This window comes from Gekko japonicus, unplaced genomic scaffold, assembly GCF_001447785.1.
Source record: "Gekko japonicus isolate JY-2015 unplaced genomic scaffold, Gekko_japonicus_V1.1 scaffold540, whole genome shotgun sequence".
In the NCBI taxonomy this organism is placed as follows: domain Eukaryota; kingdom Metazoa; phylum Chordata; class Lepidosauria; order Squamata; family Gekkonidae; genus Gekko; species Gekko japonicus.
In genome coordinates, this window is record NW_015173690.1 from 880,472 (window position 1) to 898,935 (window position 18,464).

Genomic DNA, 18,464 nt, shown 5'->3' on the forward strand with positions numbered 1-18,464 from the left:
AGTGTATATACCCAGTTTTCAGAAAAGCAAGAAGATAACAGAAATACAGAATATGATCCCAGAGACGTACGGGAGAGTGGAGAAGTATCTATTGATACACTGTTTAATGGCAGCGAGAATTATATTTGCCAAATATTGGAAGACAGAGAGAATCCCGGAAAAGATAGAGATCATTCAAAAGCTATTTGAAATTGCGTAAATGGATAAAATTTCATGTTTACTAAAAGGGAAGGAGGAAAAATTTTTCAAAGACAATTGGAAGAAACTGTATATGTGGAAACTGACGGTGACGGGATAGGAATATGTTTTGTATATAGAGTTGATATGAAATGAGGCTGTATGCTCATCTGGGAAGAAGTGTTTGAAATAGCTGTATGTTGGAATTTTGTTTAGAAAACCATAATAAAAATATTGTTAAAAAAAAAGAAGTTGCTCTTATGTAATCCCATTTGCTAGAACAGCACAACAAATGTTAAACAATTTCTAAATTTCTTACAAAAATATTAAGTGCTCTACTGTAGATTCTCCTATCAATACTTTCTTGATGGAAAAAGCTATTTTAAGGCAGATGATTTTGTCTTCCTAAGAGTAACAACATCAAAGTCAAAGTATGGAATATATACTCAACATATAGCAGCAGACTAAATACAAAAAGATCAGCTCCAGACATGCTTTCCAGAGATTGAAAATCTGAAGTATTTTACAGGAGAGGATTGAAAACATCTGAAGCTGTTTGCAACAAGTATGCAAACAGTTCCTCTACCCAAGTACATTGGCTAGTCTGGGACAGCTGAGGAAATTGAAGTATATTATGGACTGGTCGGTTTGGGGGCAGGGAAACCTGTTGGGCCTCACTGCTGTCCTACCACATGAAAGGGAACAGGAATGAAATCTAAAATGCACATTAACACTTTCCTATGGTTGCAGGAGGTATGTAAGTGATGTCTTTCAGGGAAGTTTGCAATTATTGTTCTCATTCAGAAAATTCCCCAGAACACTGTTTGAAAGATAGTTATATACTGGAAGTCATACTGGTAAAACAGATCAGATTTTGGTCACTGTAAAGTTCATCTGATGGTGGTAAATTTTCCATTACAGATGGGCAGGGATTGCAGCCACCTATAATGAAGGTAAACAAGAACATTTCTTTAAGAAAAATATTTTGAAGGTTTGAATGCTTGGTACCTCTACTATATAAACACACCTTGCAAATGGCATCAAGAAACACATTCTCTGTTTCCTGAAACAGCACAGGAATTGTCATCAGAAAAATACTTTGATTATAGACACAGTTGTATTACCTACTTGCAACTGGTTACCATACAGGCTACCATACAAATTTGCCATAAACAAGATTTTGGTGCCCATGAAATATATGGCACAAAGCCATTACATTTAAGAACATTAATTTGACATGGAATATTGTCTTGACAAATTTTTATACTTAACCACTAACTTAAGTAGTTCACCCAAAGAACATACAGTATCACTACAATAAAAGTTAAAGAAAGTACTCACTCAACTTATTTGAAATGGAAGAGACTCAAGCCTTCTTCCTTACCTGAAGAGTTGTTATGAAGCATAAAGGCCTAAGAGGTTAGCATATTACAGGCTTGAATACTACTGTTTTAGTGTTTTGTGCGTTCAGAGTATTGAAAGCAAACCTGCTAAATTCATTAGAGGGAAGCAAGTGCCCCTAGCTGAGAAACTCCTAACTACTGATCATCCAAAACTGTTTTTTTAGAAAGGTGCAAATTCTTTTTTCAGGCCTATGAAGTGGATATTAATGACAATGTCTTTCCTCCCAGTGTATTCTGCTATACTCACCAAAATGCCCCTGGGATTCATGGAACATCTCTAAGAGCAATAGGCATGATATGGAGGGGTAGAGTTAATGAAATCATATGTTCCTCCTTCACGGAATACAACCTTAAGCTTGCAGCAGACTACCACAGGATCCAAACCAATGGCTTTGGACCACTGGTTTCAATGAGAAAGAGCCAACACGATCAGACTCAACATATTTTTTGAACTCTTGAACTTTCACAAATATTTGAACAACTTCAATTATAAAAGAAATAACGTTTACATTTCTAATGTTTGTAACAAAGCTTTTAAAGAAATTATGTTACAGGGTTGTTTTTTTAACTTCAGACAAAAAATTCACATACAAATACAAGAATTTTAAAAAATGTTTAGAACTTATACAGAGAAGCCTACAAGGTCAAAGTTCTTCTAAAAATGCAAAAAAAAAAAAAAGACGACAAACAAAACTCGGATGACGTTTTGTTCCACCAGCTACCCTCCATTTGTATACAATGGGTTGACTTAAAAGATGGCAGGTGAACTGGAATAAGTTTCTGATATCCAGTCTAGCAGGACCCAATTTTGCCACATACTACTAGATAATTCAGGTCCACACTATTAAGTAATTTTGGAAGTGCTTGTTTCCACGAGACCTGTCAGTAGTGACTGCTGATACTACCTAAAATAATTCAGTTCTGCTTAAACAAGTTCTTAAATGTAGTTTAAGTTTGTAGGCAGGATCAGGACTAAGATGGAAGTAATATTACAACCTCTTTCATAAAACCACTAAGAAAAAAAAAGATGGCCTACCACTGATCCAGCCAAACTAGATGTAATCAGCCAGAGATAAAGTGAAAGGTTAAATTTAATACTAAAAAGCAATTACTGGAATTAGAATTAAAGTGGCATAAAAGGTTGTATTTTAGTGTGATAGTGTCTTAATTAAAAATAAAATTCTTTGAGTCCAAAGTAGAATTTTATGTCATAAAAATATGACCACACATTGCTAAATCTGCACTTCAATAACTGGTTATTCGTTTACTTAAGTATGTAGCTTCTATTCCCCTTAAAGAACTGCGGAAAATACTGAAACCAAACTAAGATAACATGATAAACTACAAAGCCATACTTTTGGTAATGTCTTTTTATGTTGATAATCATTGCATTAATTTGTCTTGAACTGACAAAGAAACATTAACAAGCACTGGTCAAGACTCATGATTAAGGGGACATAAAAATACTGGTTAACCTTTGTTGTGAATCTTCATTATACATACGCAAGACCCATTTCTAAGAGTGAAACAGGCCACAGAGAGATTACACAAGTTTCAAAATGAGATTATAGAGCTAAGCTACCACAGCCAGAAGTCCAAGTTTGCGGGAGGTTTAACTAAATGACTATAGCTATAGCCTAGTTTTCAGGTTTGTATGCAGTCTAGAATGATAAACAGCCTGGCAAGACTTGGTCTACTGCATCATGTTCCCCCTCTATGTAGCCTGAGGGAAACAAGCAGGTCACTCATTACAGAGGAGTTGCTGCTGGACATCTCAGTGCAGTAGTATATAACTTAAACTGATTCAAGAGACAGTAACCTTTTGCCTGTCTTCATGTAAGAATAGTTGTAAAAGAAAATTCTTAAAAAGGTACCACTTCCAATGACTTTATTTTCCATAACCTTGTGAAATTAATTGCATGGAGCTACAAAATTAGCAAATGCTTTGAAATCTGTATACAAAACATAAATTACCTCTACTTTTAAACGTAGTTTTTTGTGCACCACTAGAAACTTTAAAAGTGGTACCCAAAATAGCCTTATACCGCTCTAAAAAAGGAAATTGTTCCTTTATGTCACACCCTCCCATTTCCCCAACATCCAAATTTCAATACACAACTTATTCATCTTGTTCACGAACATTTCCAAGGTGACTTTTTATGTTCCGTTCCCATAGTTTCTGGTTGTCAGAAAATCCATGCTTGCCTTTGTTGAAAGAATTTGGTCCTGCTAAAAAAAGGAGTATCCCTATGATAAAAGAACAATAGTAATTGGGTAATGTTATTAAGTTTCCCATTCATGGTTTACAAGCTTGAGTACACATAATGAAGGATGTCCATATGCCATCTACAACCACCAAAAGGTACCTTTAGAAGTTTATTACATACAGCATGCTTCGTTGTATGATTCCTAATACTTCTGTGTTGCAACACAGATAATATAATGAAAAAGTGCATAGTTGCAATGTAATTAAAAACACTGAATTTGGACAAGCTGTCAGGCAATCAGCACTAAAAAGAAATCTCATTAAGAAATGTGTCAAGACTAGGCTTGCCAAGTCCCCCCGGGGGGCAGGGAAACCCCCACCCCAGAGGCCCGTTCCCCACCGCCGGCGGATCGGGCCCAAGGGAGAACCCCTCCCCCAAAGCATGGGACGTGCCTGGCGTCAGCACGTCACTTGGAAGTGACTATGTTTTTCCCTCGGATGACCGCATCCCCGCCCCTGGCGCACCCGACGCGGCTGCGTCACTTCTGGGTGACGTGCTCGTGGCGCGCGCGCTCACGGAGAAAGCCGGGAGTCCCCTGCTGCGACTAAATTAAGACTTGGCAACCTTAGTCAAGACTAGTGGGGGGAGATTAGGAAACCAGTTCACACATAAAGGTAGAAGGTATGTAGAAATGTTGTGTCAGAAAAATAGATTACAGATGTGTAGGAGGAAAAAGAAGTTATATAGTGATGTGAAGTGATTGGTTTTCTTCTGATATATGCCTAGCTGGAAAAAAGGACCTTAATTATTATTATTTTTGATATATAACAATGGTGATTAAGAAAGCATTATTATGTGTAATTTAAAGTAAAAAGGTGTGGTAGTAATAGGGAGGCTAAACTGTGCAGAGGTGTTTAATTATGTTTACTTATGTTAGAACTTTATGGTTAAGTTGTAATTAATTTTAATAATAATTTAAGAGGATTTTGAGTGATAATTCGAACCATCAAGTAAAAAATTAGTATAAGGGTCTTAATAAATTGTTAGAAAAAGTAAAATATATAAGAATGTTTAGCTGGAAAAAATGGTTTAAAAAAAGTAAAAAGTTATATCACACACACACACACATATATAATTGTTTTTCTCCCTCCATTCTTCCCTCCTTGCAGTAAATTAAAGGTGGATAAGAAAGTGTTAACATGTATATTTGAAAGATAAAAGTTGGCAATAATAGGGATGTTTAATTGTTTAATTATGTTTAATCATGTTAAATGGTGATATGTAATTATGTTTAATCATGTTAAATGGTGATTAATGATAGTCTAATATGTTTTTTTAGTGATAATTTGAACTTCAAAGTTAAAACAATGAATTGGCAGATTAGTGGAGTAATTGTTAATATAATAGGAGCAGTTAGAATATGAATGAATAATTGTTTGATCGTATGGTACTGTAGTATTGTGTCACGATGATGTAATTAAGTTCTAATTAATTCTGATAAAAGTTTAATTTTTTTTAAATTGTAATATTAAACCCTGTACCTATACTAAAAGCTAAGAATGGACAGACTACTGGAAGATGATTATAAACAGTAACTACGAAGACCTTATATTATTAATATGAACTGACAGTGTACCTTTGGAGAATGTAATATTTAAATTTCAAAGGAAACTGAGATAGAATTAGCTACTCAAATATAGAAGTGACCTAAATGTAGGACATAAGAACAAAATATTAATTTGTTGTCTAGTTTTTCTATTAACCTGTGTTGCTGAAATGAAAAATTGCTATCTTAGGGGTTTTTTCCTATGTAATATTGTTGGTGTTCCTTGTTTATATGTATATGATATAGGTTTATAAGTGCTAAAAACCAATAAATATATTGGTTTTTAAAAAAAAAAATGTGTCAAGAAAAGGTATTACTCAGCCAACACATTCTACAGTTTGTTTCAAAAAACAGATATGATCGGAGAACCGGAAGTGCACTAGCGATGGCGGTCGCTCTCTCCGACCCGCAGAGGAGCGATTAGCACACCAGCGACATGGAGGGGTGCCACCTCAAGTGGCACCTCCACGGAGCTCTCGAGAAGGGCTCCAAGCCAGAGGGCTTTTGAGGGTTAGCCTCTTCGACGGCTATTTGCCAGAGAATAGAGGGACGCCTCCTATGCGCATAAAGAGTCAAGCAAAGCGAAGGGGGAGAGGGGGGAAGCAAACAGCGATTTGTTTTGAGAGACTTATCTGAGTGCCTGCAGCGAAACGATGAGCCCTTCGAGCCTTTGCATAATGGTTTAAATTTGTAAACAAATTGGAAAAATGGCGACGACACGAGGAAAGTTAAAACCGAAACCGGGTAGTCAGAGCCTGAGGCCAGAGGAGGGAACTGACATCATGAAGCTGCTAACGGATATGCTAAAGCCGGTGGTAGAGCAACTCGATGGTATTAACCACCAGCTGACCTCGTTGAATCAAAACTTCGCTTTACAGCAGCGTCAGTTGGCAGAAACAGACAAGAAAGTGGAACAAGTAACAGAAAAAATAGTAGAGATGGACACCGGTAATAAAAAGTTGAAGAAAAGAGTGGGAGAAGTTGAAATACGGCAAAACCTTCAAGAAAATCGCTTGTTACAGCTCCAAATGGAAAAGGCTAACATGATTCTTAGGTTCCAGGGGGTTCCTGAAACCGAAAAAGATTTGAAGGAGACTCTATTGCTCCAGTTACAGGCTTATCAGCGGAAGAAATAGTAAAACATATGGAGACTGTCTATAGGGCATACTCCAATTATATTTAAAAAAATAGCCTGCCTGGAGAGATTGTGGTAAGATTTGCAAGAAGACAGACCAGAGATTAAAAGCAACTTCAGCAACCCCACTGAAACTGGGAAATACAATTATTAAGACTTCATTGAAATTCGTCAAAAAAGGAAAACCTACAAGGATTTAATTTCTTTTCTTCAAACCAACGGAATTCAGTACAGGTGGGGGATCCCCGAGGGTGTCATCTTTAAAATCAACAATAAAAGAGAGAAGATTGATTCCATTTTTAAAGCCAAGGAATTCTTGAGATGCCAGATGGGAACGGGGGAAGAATCTAAGGAGGAAGAAACCAAGTCAAGTGACTCAGCAACCTCTGGATCGGACGAGGACTCTGCGACTGAAGCGACTATGGGTGTGACGAAAACTGTGTATGATTTTAGAGACAGAAAGCCAAAGTAAGGGCAGAAGGACTCTGAAAATTGCTCTTTGAAGAAATGAAGATGCTCAGAAAGTCTTCTCAAGATAACTAATTTACTAACATAGAAGCAGTGCAAAGCAAGAACTCTACAAGTATATCGTCTTATTAACAAATGTAATACTAACAGTTTAACTGGGATATGATCTCTCACTCTTGGGTTTTTAGTTAGTGTGGGTATCTTTCCTTTATCCATAGATGTAGTCCCTTCCCAATTTTTTCTTTGTAGTTTTGTATACTGAAGAACAATAAAAATACCCCTTCAGGGGTTTAAAATAACCTATATATGATAAAAGTTACAGGTGGGACCCAGTAAATCATGAGCAGATCTTTCCCACCTTCTATTCCTTCAGCAGCCCCTTAAAAAGTCACTCCCAGAAACAGTATGGGATGTTGTTACAGGGGACCGCCAAAAAGCACTTCAGCTCATGTAAGGGGAGGGGAAAAGAGAGATCTCTCTCCAAAATGAACAGTCACATATCAAAATTAGCCTCCAAAATTATGTTATTAGTTTTGAATATATTGTACTAAAAATAATCAGAAAGCAGAGAATTCAGTAAGAAAAAATGGGGGGAAACCCACAAATAATATCAAGATGCCAAACAACTTTCCAACATTGAAACTATTGCAGCTTTAGCAGAAAAGCTATCACAACTTTTATTATTTGGCAAATCCAAAACTATATAGAACTCACTAATTGTTCACCTTCTATATACTCCTAAACCACCCACATGTTGGACAACGTTTCCCTATTTTTCTTTAGAGCTACTCTACCTTCCAATGTTCTTCATTCGCATTTTTGCTTCTGGAGGCATCTCTTCAGGCTCACTCTGGGGAAAAAATGAAAGAAAGTAACAAATTCCATTCCTGTGTAGTCAAGCTAGTGAGAGTCAGTGTGGAATAGAGGTTAGATACAGGTTAGGACTTGAAAGATCCAGATTTTTCAATCCACAATCCTCTATGATGCTCACTTGGAAAATCAAACCAGTAACCTCTCTCTTAGACCAATTTCATAGGATTGTTGTGATAACAGAACGGAGGACAACAGAACCGTGGGCACTGTCCTAAGCTCCCTGGGAAAAGGGCAAGAGGTGTAACAGGTGTCTAAAAAAAGTCAGTTGCCCATAAAATCAGAGACCAATGCCTCAGTGAATGCATTATACCCCTCATATAATTTACACTTGAAGAAAACTTTGTATTAGCATTGAGAAGTAAACAGGCACAAATATACTCTGTAACAGCTCTAAACAGTTTTCGTGCTTCATTAACATTTCTACAGTATGAAAGTCTGCCCATCACATTGTATTAAAATACAATCAGTTAAGCTCCAAGAGAGACACTTCTGCATATTTCAATAGTGTAGTTTCAGGTGTAGGGTTAGAAACTAAAGGAAGGTCCCCATAGCTATTAGAAAGACCCTATTCCTTGTAGAGTCTAGCAGAAATCACTTGCAAGCTGCAGTGATTTCTCAAGCATCTGGGTCTGAAGACATACCTATTACTGCTGTGGACAGTCAGAGAAGAACAAGGAAATCCGCCACCTCCATACTGCCCATCCTGATCAATATTTTCCTTCGTAGGCTCAGCCAAGCAGTTTAAAATCTGGCTTGTGCCCACCAGGTATGACACCATGTTTGAAACAGAACTCCAAACAGCTGCAATATCCAATAAATACTGAAAATATATTTTTGGAAAGAATGTTGAAGGAAACTATAACCTACTTTGTACAACTCAGCAGAGGTTATTTCATTGCTCTAGTGAAACCCAGGACGAAACGAGACATGACAAAGAAAAGGGGGACTGATTCATGTTCCCTAGTTCACATTCGAAATGCAGGAGGGGTTCCCTCTTCACTTTCCTTCCAATCCAGCTTGCTTCCAGTAGAGAAGCTGAGCTGAGAAAAAATGCTTCAGAGCAAGCAGTAGTAAGGGGATTGTGCAATCTTTCTTTTATAGAAAATAGACCCACTATTGCTGTGTGAGAGAACCAATGGACACAAGATCACATGGATTTCCCTTTGACTTCTAGATGGCTCTTAGAACGAGCACACAAAGCATTAACTTTGCTACCAAATTAATTTTCATCTGAGTTCTCAGTATTGTAAAAATTAAAGGAAGTTAGCTTTTAAAGCTTTATTTTCCTTTATCCTCCCCTAAAACACCACCAGCCACACCATTTTAGAAGGCCAGAATACAATTTCCTTGAAAATCCTGACAAAAAGACAAGCGGCCAACAACCACATTTTCATCTTCATTTGAATCATCACATATATTCCTATGTTAACCCTATGCTGGTTAGATCCAAAGGTTTCTTCTGTGAACAAAGACTACCCATTCACAGAAGGGGAGGCAACTGTTGCCAATTCCCTTCTTCCAGTGCAGACCCCCACATCATACCTCATGCTGTTCCTGGGATCCCCCAACATGCTTCTCATCAAAGCAATATTTTGGGGAGCACAGTGGGTCTGCATCAGTAGATAAGTGGACCTTTTGATTTAATCCTAGTAATGAATGTGGTTGCCCCATGCTCCTCAAACACAAAGCTGTCGCTGATATCGCCAATATCATACTCTTCTCGTTAAAAAAATTCTACAGTGTTCATACTTCTTGAACCCTACAGCTAATGGGCAACTATGGTGTTTTACTGAGAGTATTAATATATTTACAGAAGACTGAAAATACTAAAAATTCATTACACCATTTTTAAAAAGGTCATTAAGATAAATGAATGGCCAGGTACTCTGTAGTCTTATAACATACTAGGCATAGGGAAATGCTAAATTCAGAGTTAATCAATGGCTTAAAATTACTCTAAGACCACAAGAGGACACTTACACATCTGGTGTTTTAGAAGAAACTTGGACCAGTTCTGAGTAGCAATACATCAATAGTATATTTATGAAACTCCCACTTCTCAGAACATAATTCTAGTCAGAAAAAGCAATAAAGTTTTTTCCCCCATTCAATGAGGCTATATTTACTTACATCTTCATCTTCATTGAAGATTGCTGCTACAGAAAGGGTTTTTGGAGCAAGGGTTGTAGTAGGCTCTTTAGGTTTCTAAAAAGCAACAAGGCTACAATTATTTGAGCAACAAGATATAAACACAGTCCAATAACTTAAAGCACATTGCTCCTCTTATGATATTACGACATTTCAGATTCATAAAAAATAAGCCTGGTAGATTGGTCACCTTAGTAAATAACAGCCTAGATCTAAGTCACCATTAAGCCAGTTAGTTCCCTGGGCATAAAGAGTGCTCTTGAAAATCAGGCCTTCCCTGCTTCATAGCAATCAACTCTGAAGCTGGGGAAGTCACTTTTTAATATGGCATGTCCAACTTTCAAAGCCAATTGAGCTTGCCTAACTGCAAGACCCAGATATAAGCCTAAGAAACTATTTGGATTCTGGCCAATAAATCCTTGTACATTTAATCACACCTTAAGTATTAAGCATAAATACTTTGTGTTTCTTTGACAAGGACAGAATAGAACTATAGTCATATTTTGCTAGAAGTTAGTTACTGGCTTGGATCCTGTCTGGAACTTTGTGGGTAAAAGGGGAAGGGGCAACTCTTGTCAATTCCTTCATCCTCAAAAGCACAAAACATACCACAAAATGCTTACTCTGGGGGACAGAAAACCCCAAGGAATAGCTTAGAAGGAGAACTGGAGTTCTCCGGGAGGGGGGGACTGCCCTCCTTTCATATATCCATGGACATCTAGGAGGTGGGATCCAAGCCAATACTTATGCTATTTTATATTCCCTTAAACCAACACAAAAGAGTATGTGTGTGGGGGGGTGGGGTGGATCAATTTCTCAGTATTTCAAGCCAATTTCATGCCTACTAACATTGTCCAGAATATTATTTCTTAGACCTTTGTGACAGTAAATGACTATAAATATTTATGGACAATTTAAATAAGGCAACTTAACTAACTCCCCTTTTAGCAACAAGACTACATATTTATCATTCGTAAGAGAGCCTACAGGCTGCTTACATTTGCTCCAAGTTTGATGGATATTGCAGGTGGTTTCTTTGCAATCTGTGTGCCTATGGCAAACCCAAACTTGGACATTTTGGCAGGAGCAGGCTTTGTGGTGAAGTCTTCAGTTTCTTCATCAGCTGCCCGTTTCTCCACGCTGCGACTCGAACTTTCCCCTCCATTACTGGAAGAAACAGTCTTAGTTTTCACAGGTTTTTCTGCCTCTTCTTCAGGTCCTGGTGAAGTCGAAACAACTTACCAAGATGAGCTATTTTTACTGAGTGGACTGATGGGAGCAGCAACCTCATAAAGCACTGTTATGAAGAGGAGACTTTTGCACTTACAGTGTCAGCGCCTCCACAACTGTTTATACAGAGCACACTGTAAGAATATAGACATACAGTGAAAGAAGCTCCAATCATGTAACTAGTGCAGAACATAAATATTCAGTTACACATAGAACTATTGAACCTAAGCATCCTGGAGCCTTATGACACCTCTACAGTGACTGCAAAGACCATTCATATCAGAGAAAGCTAATTAAATTTGTGGTAGGGTACGAGCTTTTGTGAGTCACTATTTGCTTCTTCAGATACAGCTAGAATGTGAGTCCATCTGTCCTATATACTGGAAAGTGGAGTGATTTCAGAAGCCAGATGACATCAGAAGGCAAATGACAATAGCAGGTGTGATTGGACTAGTTGTAATATGCAGAGTAGTAGGCACGAAGAAATCAGCACTGGTAATGGGACAGGAAACCTCGGTCTCAATTCAGTCCAGGTGGATGCGTTGTTTTGAGCTTTGTTATCAGTTGCAATTCAGCAATCTCTCTTTCTAATCTACTTTAGCAATTATTTTACAAAGGAATTTAAAAGAGAGATTAGAGAGACTGCTGAATTGCAACTGATAACAAAGCTCAAGACAATGCATCCACCTGGACTGAATCAAGACCGAGGTTTTCTGTCTCATTACCAATGCTGATTTCTCCGTGCCTACAACCTCTGTGCAGATCATACCTAATCCAATCACACCTGCTATTGTCATTTGTTTGCTGATATCATTTGGCATCTAATATCACTCCACTTTCTAATATGTAGGACAGATGGATTCACATTCTAGCTGTATCTGAAGAAGTGAGCAGTGACTCACGGACGCTCCCACCCTGCCACAGATTTTCTTAGTCTTTAAGGTGCTAATGGACTCTTACTCTATTCTACTGCTACAGAAAAACTAACACGGCTACCCATCTTGATCTGAATCCAGAGAAAGCTCATTGACTACACACTCAAAGTCTACCTCTGAAGAATTCCCATTTGTATTACCACTGGACTATCCCAGATCAGTAACTTAAGTTGTTAGCTGCAGCACAGTTCTCTAAACCATAAAGGCTTATATGACAATGAAGTGGTTAGTTCTGAAGTTACTGTAGGACTCTGTCTCTTTTTTAACACAGCAACCCTTCTGAAACAGTTATTTCAGAAGCTTAGCATACGAGACAACAAGTTGTCTTTAAGGTAATACCTTAGCATTTGTACAGCAGCCATTTTGGGTGCTCAGAGATGGAAGCATGGACCCAAAATTTCTGAAAAGAATACTACAGAAAACATGCTTTATCTCGGTTTCAGTTTGATACCATGGAATCATATGTTGGGGGGGGGAGAGAGAGAAACAAGACAATGCAGGGGTCTTTCACAGTTTCATGATTATAACTAACGTGGAGTTTTACAGTGAGGAGCTTCTAGTCAGTTTATAGAACTGTTCGGCACAGAAAGAGTTATTAAAAGCAAAAATGAAGTCACAATCAACCTTCACTACATACCATCCTGGCATGCATAATGTCTTTAAGATTTCTTAATTTGAGAAAAGTTAAAGTATTCAACAAGGTTTGGTGGCATGAACTAAGTTAATGTGAAACTGTATTTTTATGTAAAATTCCTGTATTAAAAAAAATAATACTGGCTTCAAGGGGGGAAACTACCCATGATACATGCATTCATTTTAGTTAATTCCTTAATTTAAAATATTTGTATGCCGCCTTATCAACTGAGGCCTTTTAGCAATCTAGGACAGTAGCTGGGATTTTAAAAAAAGCTACTTCAGATGTGCCTAGAACCTTGAGTATGCCATGATTTTTCTTTTAACGAGTCAGTTATTCTGGCTCATGCCCATCTTTAACACACACACACATGCACACGCATGCGGCCAGATAAGCTCTTAAGTGGCCTACGCTCTAAGGACACTCTCCTGGATCTTTTCCTCATGCTCAAGTTACTCTGATTTTATTGGGAGCCAAGCGACAAGCGCTAGAATCAGTTTGGGCAGAGTTCTTCTGCATGTCTGCCTGCCTTGTGCATTCTGACAATTGTGGAGTCAGTTTATTTTCTTCCGCATGTGGCTTAAACAATTAAGATTTTCAAGGGAGTGCGCTGCTGTCATCAGTGGCAACAGAGCACTCCTTTATTTTAAGAAAAAGACCTAAAATATCAATATAACAACTGTAGTATTGTAATGAAACTTCAGCAAGTTCTTGAAATTCTCATCTTTCATTTTAGAAAGTAGTAAGTCTCTATCCTCTCCCCTTAGATTGATATAAGGAAAAAGGCATATCTCCATGAGGGAAAGTGCTAGAGACTTAGCTTTTATTTTTTTAAAAAGGTAAGTCTCTACTCCGTCCCCTCCCAGAGAAAAGCCTTCTTCCTTATATCTCCATGACGGAAAGGGCTAGAGGCTTACTTTCTTTTTTAATGGACAGTTGGGAATTCAGAGGACCTGCTTACTGTCATTACATTTTTGTTATAGCAATATTTCGGGGCCTTTAAAAATAATTAAATCACTTGTCCTGGGGGAGAAGGAGTGATTTAACAATGATGTGGGATGGTGGTGGGTGAGACAAAGAAAACCAACAGAAACTTTATGAACTAAGAAAAAGATGACTCAAAATCAGATTCCAGAAAAACATCAGGGTAAAAGTGGTCTCAGAAGAGCCAGGGGGAAAAAACCTGAAGGAAAAACAAAAAGGGCCCAAAAATGCATGAAGAAATCAGGGGATAAACCAAAGCAGTATTGGGCCAAAACTGACCAAAAAAAATAAAATAAATAAATGTGGAAAAGCTCCTGATAAAACCAGGTAATCGACTAGTCAAATATTTCAAATAAAAATAATTTTTAAAGGATTAGCTTTATTAAAACAAAAAGATTCTCTAATCAACAGATTTTATAGTTAAGTTGGTTGCCCCCCCCCCCCACATGTACTCAACCACACCACTGCAAAGACGTAAGTGTTCTGGGATCGGGAGCAAGTTCCATTGATTTGCCTCCTTCCCAATGCAAAGCCTGAAGGTCCAGTGACCCCATGAACTAAATTTCAGAGGATTCAGTGGGCTGCAGTGGGAGGGGGAAGCAGGAAAGTCCCACATCGGGAGACCTGAAAATTACTAAACATATGTCATGGTTTCAAAATAACAAACAACTTTTTAAAGAATACTGAGAGACATTTTCCTCTGATCATTGTGTTTCTGTTAGAAGATGGCTGCATCTATAGTATATGGCCAACAGAAGATTTTCTGTGCTGCTGGCTTGCCCCTAGCTACTGCCAGAACCAGGGGCCAAGTACTTAGTCTCACCTGTGCTAACACATGACACCATTATGAAATTAGAAGTAAGCCAACAGTGGCAGTTTTCACTTAGTGGAACCAATCAAATAACAGTGATCACCTGAAGTATTTGTATATAACTGGTTGGTTATATAATAAAAAACTTTACTCTGTCAGCAGAAAATAAATATATTAAATCTAAATAGTTCTTCAAAATTACTTATCTGATCTATATGCACTTTTCCACTACATGGAAGTATAAAAACAAGCCACTGAACAATGTAGTATGCCAGTGTTCTTACTTTCAGGATGTATTGTTTTAGCCAGATAACAGGACTAATTCATGTATTTATTCAGATTTACAGCCCGCCCCATCCTAATGGGTCAGAGTGGCTAATAGCAGTGCAAAACCTCTGACTAAACAGATTTGCCCTTTAATTTTACTTTAAAAATTTTATGCCGCATTTCCACCCAATCAGAGTCTCCAAGGCAGCAAACATAAAGCATCTGAACAATTAAAAACAACATCTAAAATTATAAAATGATTCATTAAAAACACAAACACCAAAATGAGGGAGGAGGGCCAAAGGATTTAAAAATTATTTAGACATGTTCAGTTAATTTGTCTGTGTACTACAGTTTTTAAGGGGTCTCTTTTATTTGCTTGTTATGCAGAAATCAAGACCCACTAAATGAAGACAACTCAAGAGTCGACAAAGTATCTGTAGTGGCTTGCAAGTGTAGTTTTTGGGAAAACCTCTTATTTCCTTCCATTCTACTTTTTCCTTTCTGAGAGTCTGAATCATAGCAAAAGGTACCAAATGAACTTTAATGCAGATTTTTGTATTTACTGCAAATCTGCAACTGCTTCACAAGAAAACAGCTTGGAAACTGCTTGTCGACTAAGTTTATTTGATGGCTTATGGTTATGAAGTTAAAAAGCACCTTAAATAAACAGAGGCCACATATTTGTGGGCTCATCTAACAAAAGAAACAAGTTGTGGCTTAGTTCTAACAAGCTGTAACTCAAATTGGGGGGCGTGGGGGTGCTGACATTTACTTGCAAAATCCTCCAAAGACAATTGTTGTTGTGTTTTCTCTCCATGTTTTTCTGAGATTCCCTGACATTGTATCAGGGTACATAAAAAATTACTAGCTAGTCCCTCCCCTTTTAAAAAGCATTATAATCCCTGAGTAGCTGAGCTTTAAAACCTGTACTTTCTGTGGTCTCATGTATACCAGCAAACACAACTGGACTTTTCTTCCTTTTGTCTCCATCTTTCTGTGCCCCTCCCCCCATCTTTTAGAAACGCCGTGCCAACCTATTCTGAGAAAACCTTGGATCATCAACTAATGACAGCAGGTTTCTAACAGTATAGTTCTGAAGTATATGCTGAAGTTCTGAAATATATGCTAAAGATGTACCATTTTGCATCCTGAAAATAATACATTAACACTTTTATTTGGAGAAGACAAAAACTCCTGGGGAAGTTCCACGTTTGCTTTGTGTAAGTTTCAAAAGTAAAATATAATATTACTTACACAGTAATTTTAGAAGGTCTACCTATCTTATTTTTCCAGTTGTCCTTTATCCCCAAACACCTCTGTACTTCACCAGTGCTTCTACAGTAATGTAAGATTAAGATCCAATTTACTGACAACTGAGAACCACTTGAAGAGAGAATGTTCTTCCTATTGGTGGCACACATCGCACAGCTTACAAAGTGGACTCTAGGGTAGTGGGCCTCTAGCTCACATCACAGTAAATGTGTTCTTAAACCAGCTTCCCCAGAGGACAAAAAGCTACTGTTACACTACACTTGCACAAGCATTTAGTCAAGCATTACTATTTTACATTAATTTAAGATAACTGTAGCATCTGAAGATGCATGCGTGCACACAAACCCTTATACACATAATAAAACTGTTGGTCTTAAAGGTGTCACTGGACTCAAACTTTGTTCTTAGCAACTTTGGCAACTTTAGTTCAACTGGTTGCCTAACAAGGGACAAAGATTTGTTCATGGTCAAAAGGAGTAAGTTAATGACATAAATCGGCTCATAGATGGCCTAGAATCATTTATATGTGTTTCAATATTCTGATGTATTTGTACCGCAGCATCTCAGGCAAAATGATATTTGCCATCCCGCCATGTCACATAACGTTATATATACGGGCCTTTAAGGCAGCCAGCTTGGGGCAAGGGATAGTCATTTTTACCACCTCAACTCCACCCTCAGGTGAAAGAAATGAAATCACTCAACGTACTCAGGCTGTTACTTTTTGGCCTTACACCCAGATCGCCCCGCATCAGTCAGTTAGGGGGCTATGGCGAGCCAGCAGAAAGCCGCGGCACTTTCCGCACGCAGACGGGACCGCGTCAAAACCGTCCGAAACACTAGATGGCGGTTCTGTTTCTGTGGGGGCGCCATGCCAGCTACAGACGGATGCGCTCCCGCAGGAAGCCAACCAGCCCCAAGGCCCTTGAGGGCTGCGAAGGACGTCTGGCGACTCTCCCGCTCCCCTCCTCCCAAGCTCTGCCTGCCTACGCCACTGCCCGACCCGCAGCACCCCCTCGACTGGGCCCTCATCCCCTCCACACGCATCCCTCGAGCCCCCCATGCAGGGAAGGGTGGGTGGGAGGGCAAAGCAACGCAGTGTGTTCACCTCCGTCAAGTCGCGGTCGCTTCAGCTTCACATCCTCTGCTTTGCCGTCCGCCATTTTCCCCCACCAACTCCTCCTTGCTGGCGAATTTCGAGCATGCGCCGAAGCCTTGCTCCGTCCTCTCAGCCCAACTCTGTACGTGAAAGAGGGGCAGGAGTCTCGTTCCCTTGTCGTCTCCTTTACGTCTATAATCTGCGCTCCCCGAGTCATCGCGCTTCTGGGATGATCGTAATTTCCGGTTTGCAGCAAGCCGGTTTTGGTACATTACATGAGAGTCGCAGAACGGACGTTTGGGTTGTCCGACTGTCCACTGATGCCATAGCAAACGACCTTTCATTTTGAATTAAAATGTAAAGGCGCATCATTTTAAGAATATCCAGCTATCTCCCACTTAAATACATTCAGGTGGGTAGCCGTGCCGATCCGAATCAGCAGAACAACGTTTGAGTCCAGTGTCACTCACCGTAAAACTTAAGGAACTCTTAATAAAACGACCTAGGCTGGAGTCCTCTTCATACTTGACTGGGGCGAAACTCAACGGAATATAGGGGGTGCAAATTTTTGTTGTTGTTCAGTTGCACATTCGAGTCCAACTCTTCGCGACCCCATGGACCAGCTCCCGCCAGGCCCTCCTGTCTTCCGCCGTCCTCTGAAGTTTGCTCAATTTCATGTTCGTTGCATCGATGACACTGTCTAACCATCTCATCCTTTGTCGTCCCCGTCTTCTTTGACCTTCAATCTTTCCCAGCATCAGGGTCTTCTCCAGGGAGTGCTCCCTTCTCATTTGGTGGCCAAAGTATTTGACCTTCAGTTTCATTATCTGGCCTTCCAAGGAACGGTCAGGGTTGATTTCTTTTAGGATTGACTGATTTGATCTTCTTGCAGTCCAAGGGACTCTCAAGTCTTCTCCAGCACCATAGTTCAAAAGAATCTATTCTTCGGTGCTCGGCCTTCCTTATAGTCCAACTCCCTCAGCCATGCATGACTACTGGGAATACCACTGCTTTGACCATGTGGACTTTTGTTGGCAGGGTGATGTCTCTACTTTTTATCATGCTGTTTAGGTTCGCCATCGCTTTCCTCCCAAGGAGCAGGCGTCTTTTAATTTCATGGCTGCTGTCACAGTCTGCCACGACTTCCCCTTCTATTTGCCAAAGAGTGATGGGGCTGGATGCCATGATCTTAGTTTTTTTGATGTTGAGCTT

At 39.1% G+C, this 18,464-nt stretch overlaps 1 protein-coding gene across 1 annotated transcript; it reads right to left on the bottom strand.

Moving 5' to 3' along the window:
* Window positions 1–2,236: 2,236 nt before the first annotated feature.
* Window positions 2,237–17,406, bottom strand: PCNP (PEST proteolytic signal containing nuclear protein). The gene is made up of 5 exons (XM_015423144.1): window positions 17,262–17,406; window positions 11,016–11,236; window positions 10,000–10,074; window positions 7,791–7,846; window positions 2,237–3,827 (listed from the first exon to the last, which is right to left on the bottom strand). The coding sequence occupies exons 1-5, from the start codon at window positions 17,314–17,316 to the stop codon at window positions 3,767–3,769; spliced, it is 468 nt and encodes a 155-aa protein (XP_015278630.1). The 5' UTR covers window positions 17,317–17,406; the 3' UTR covers window positions 2,237–3,766.
* Between the last annotated feature and the right edge of the window lie 1,058 nt (window positions 17,407–18,464).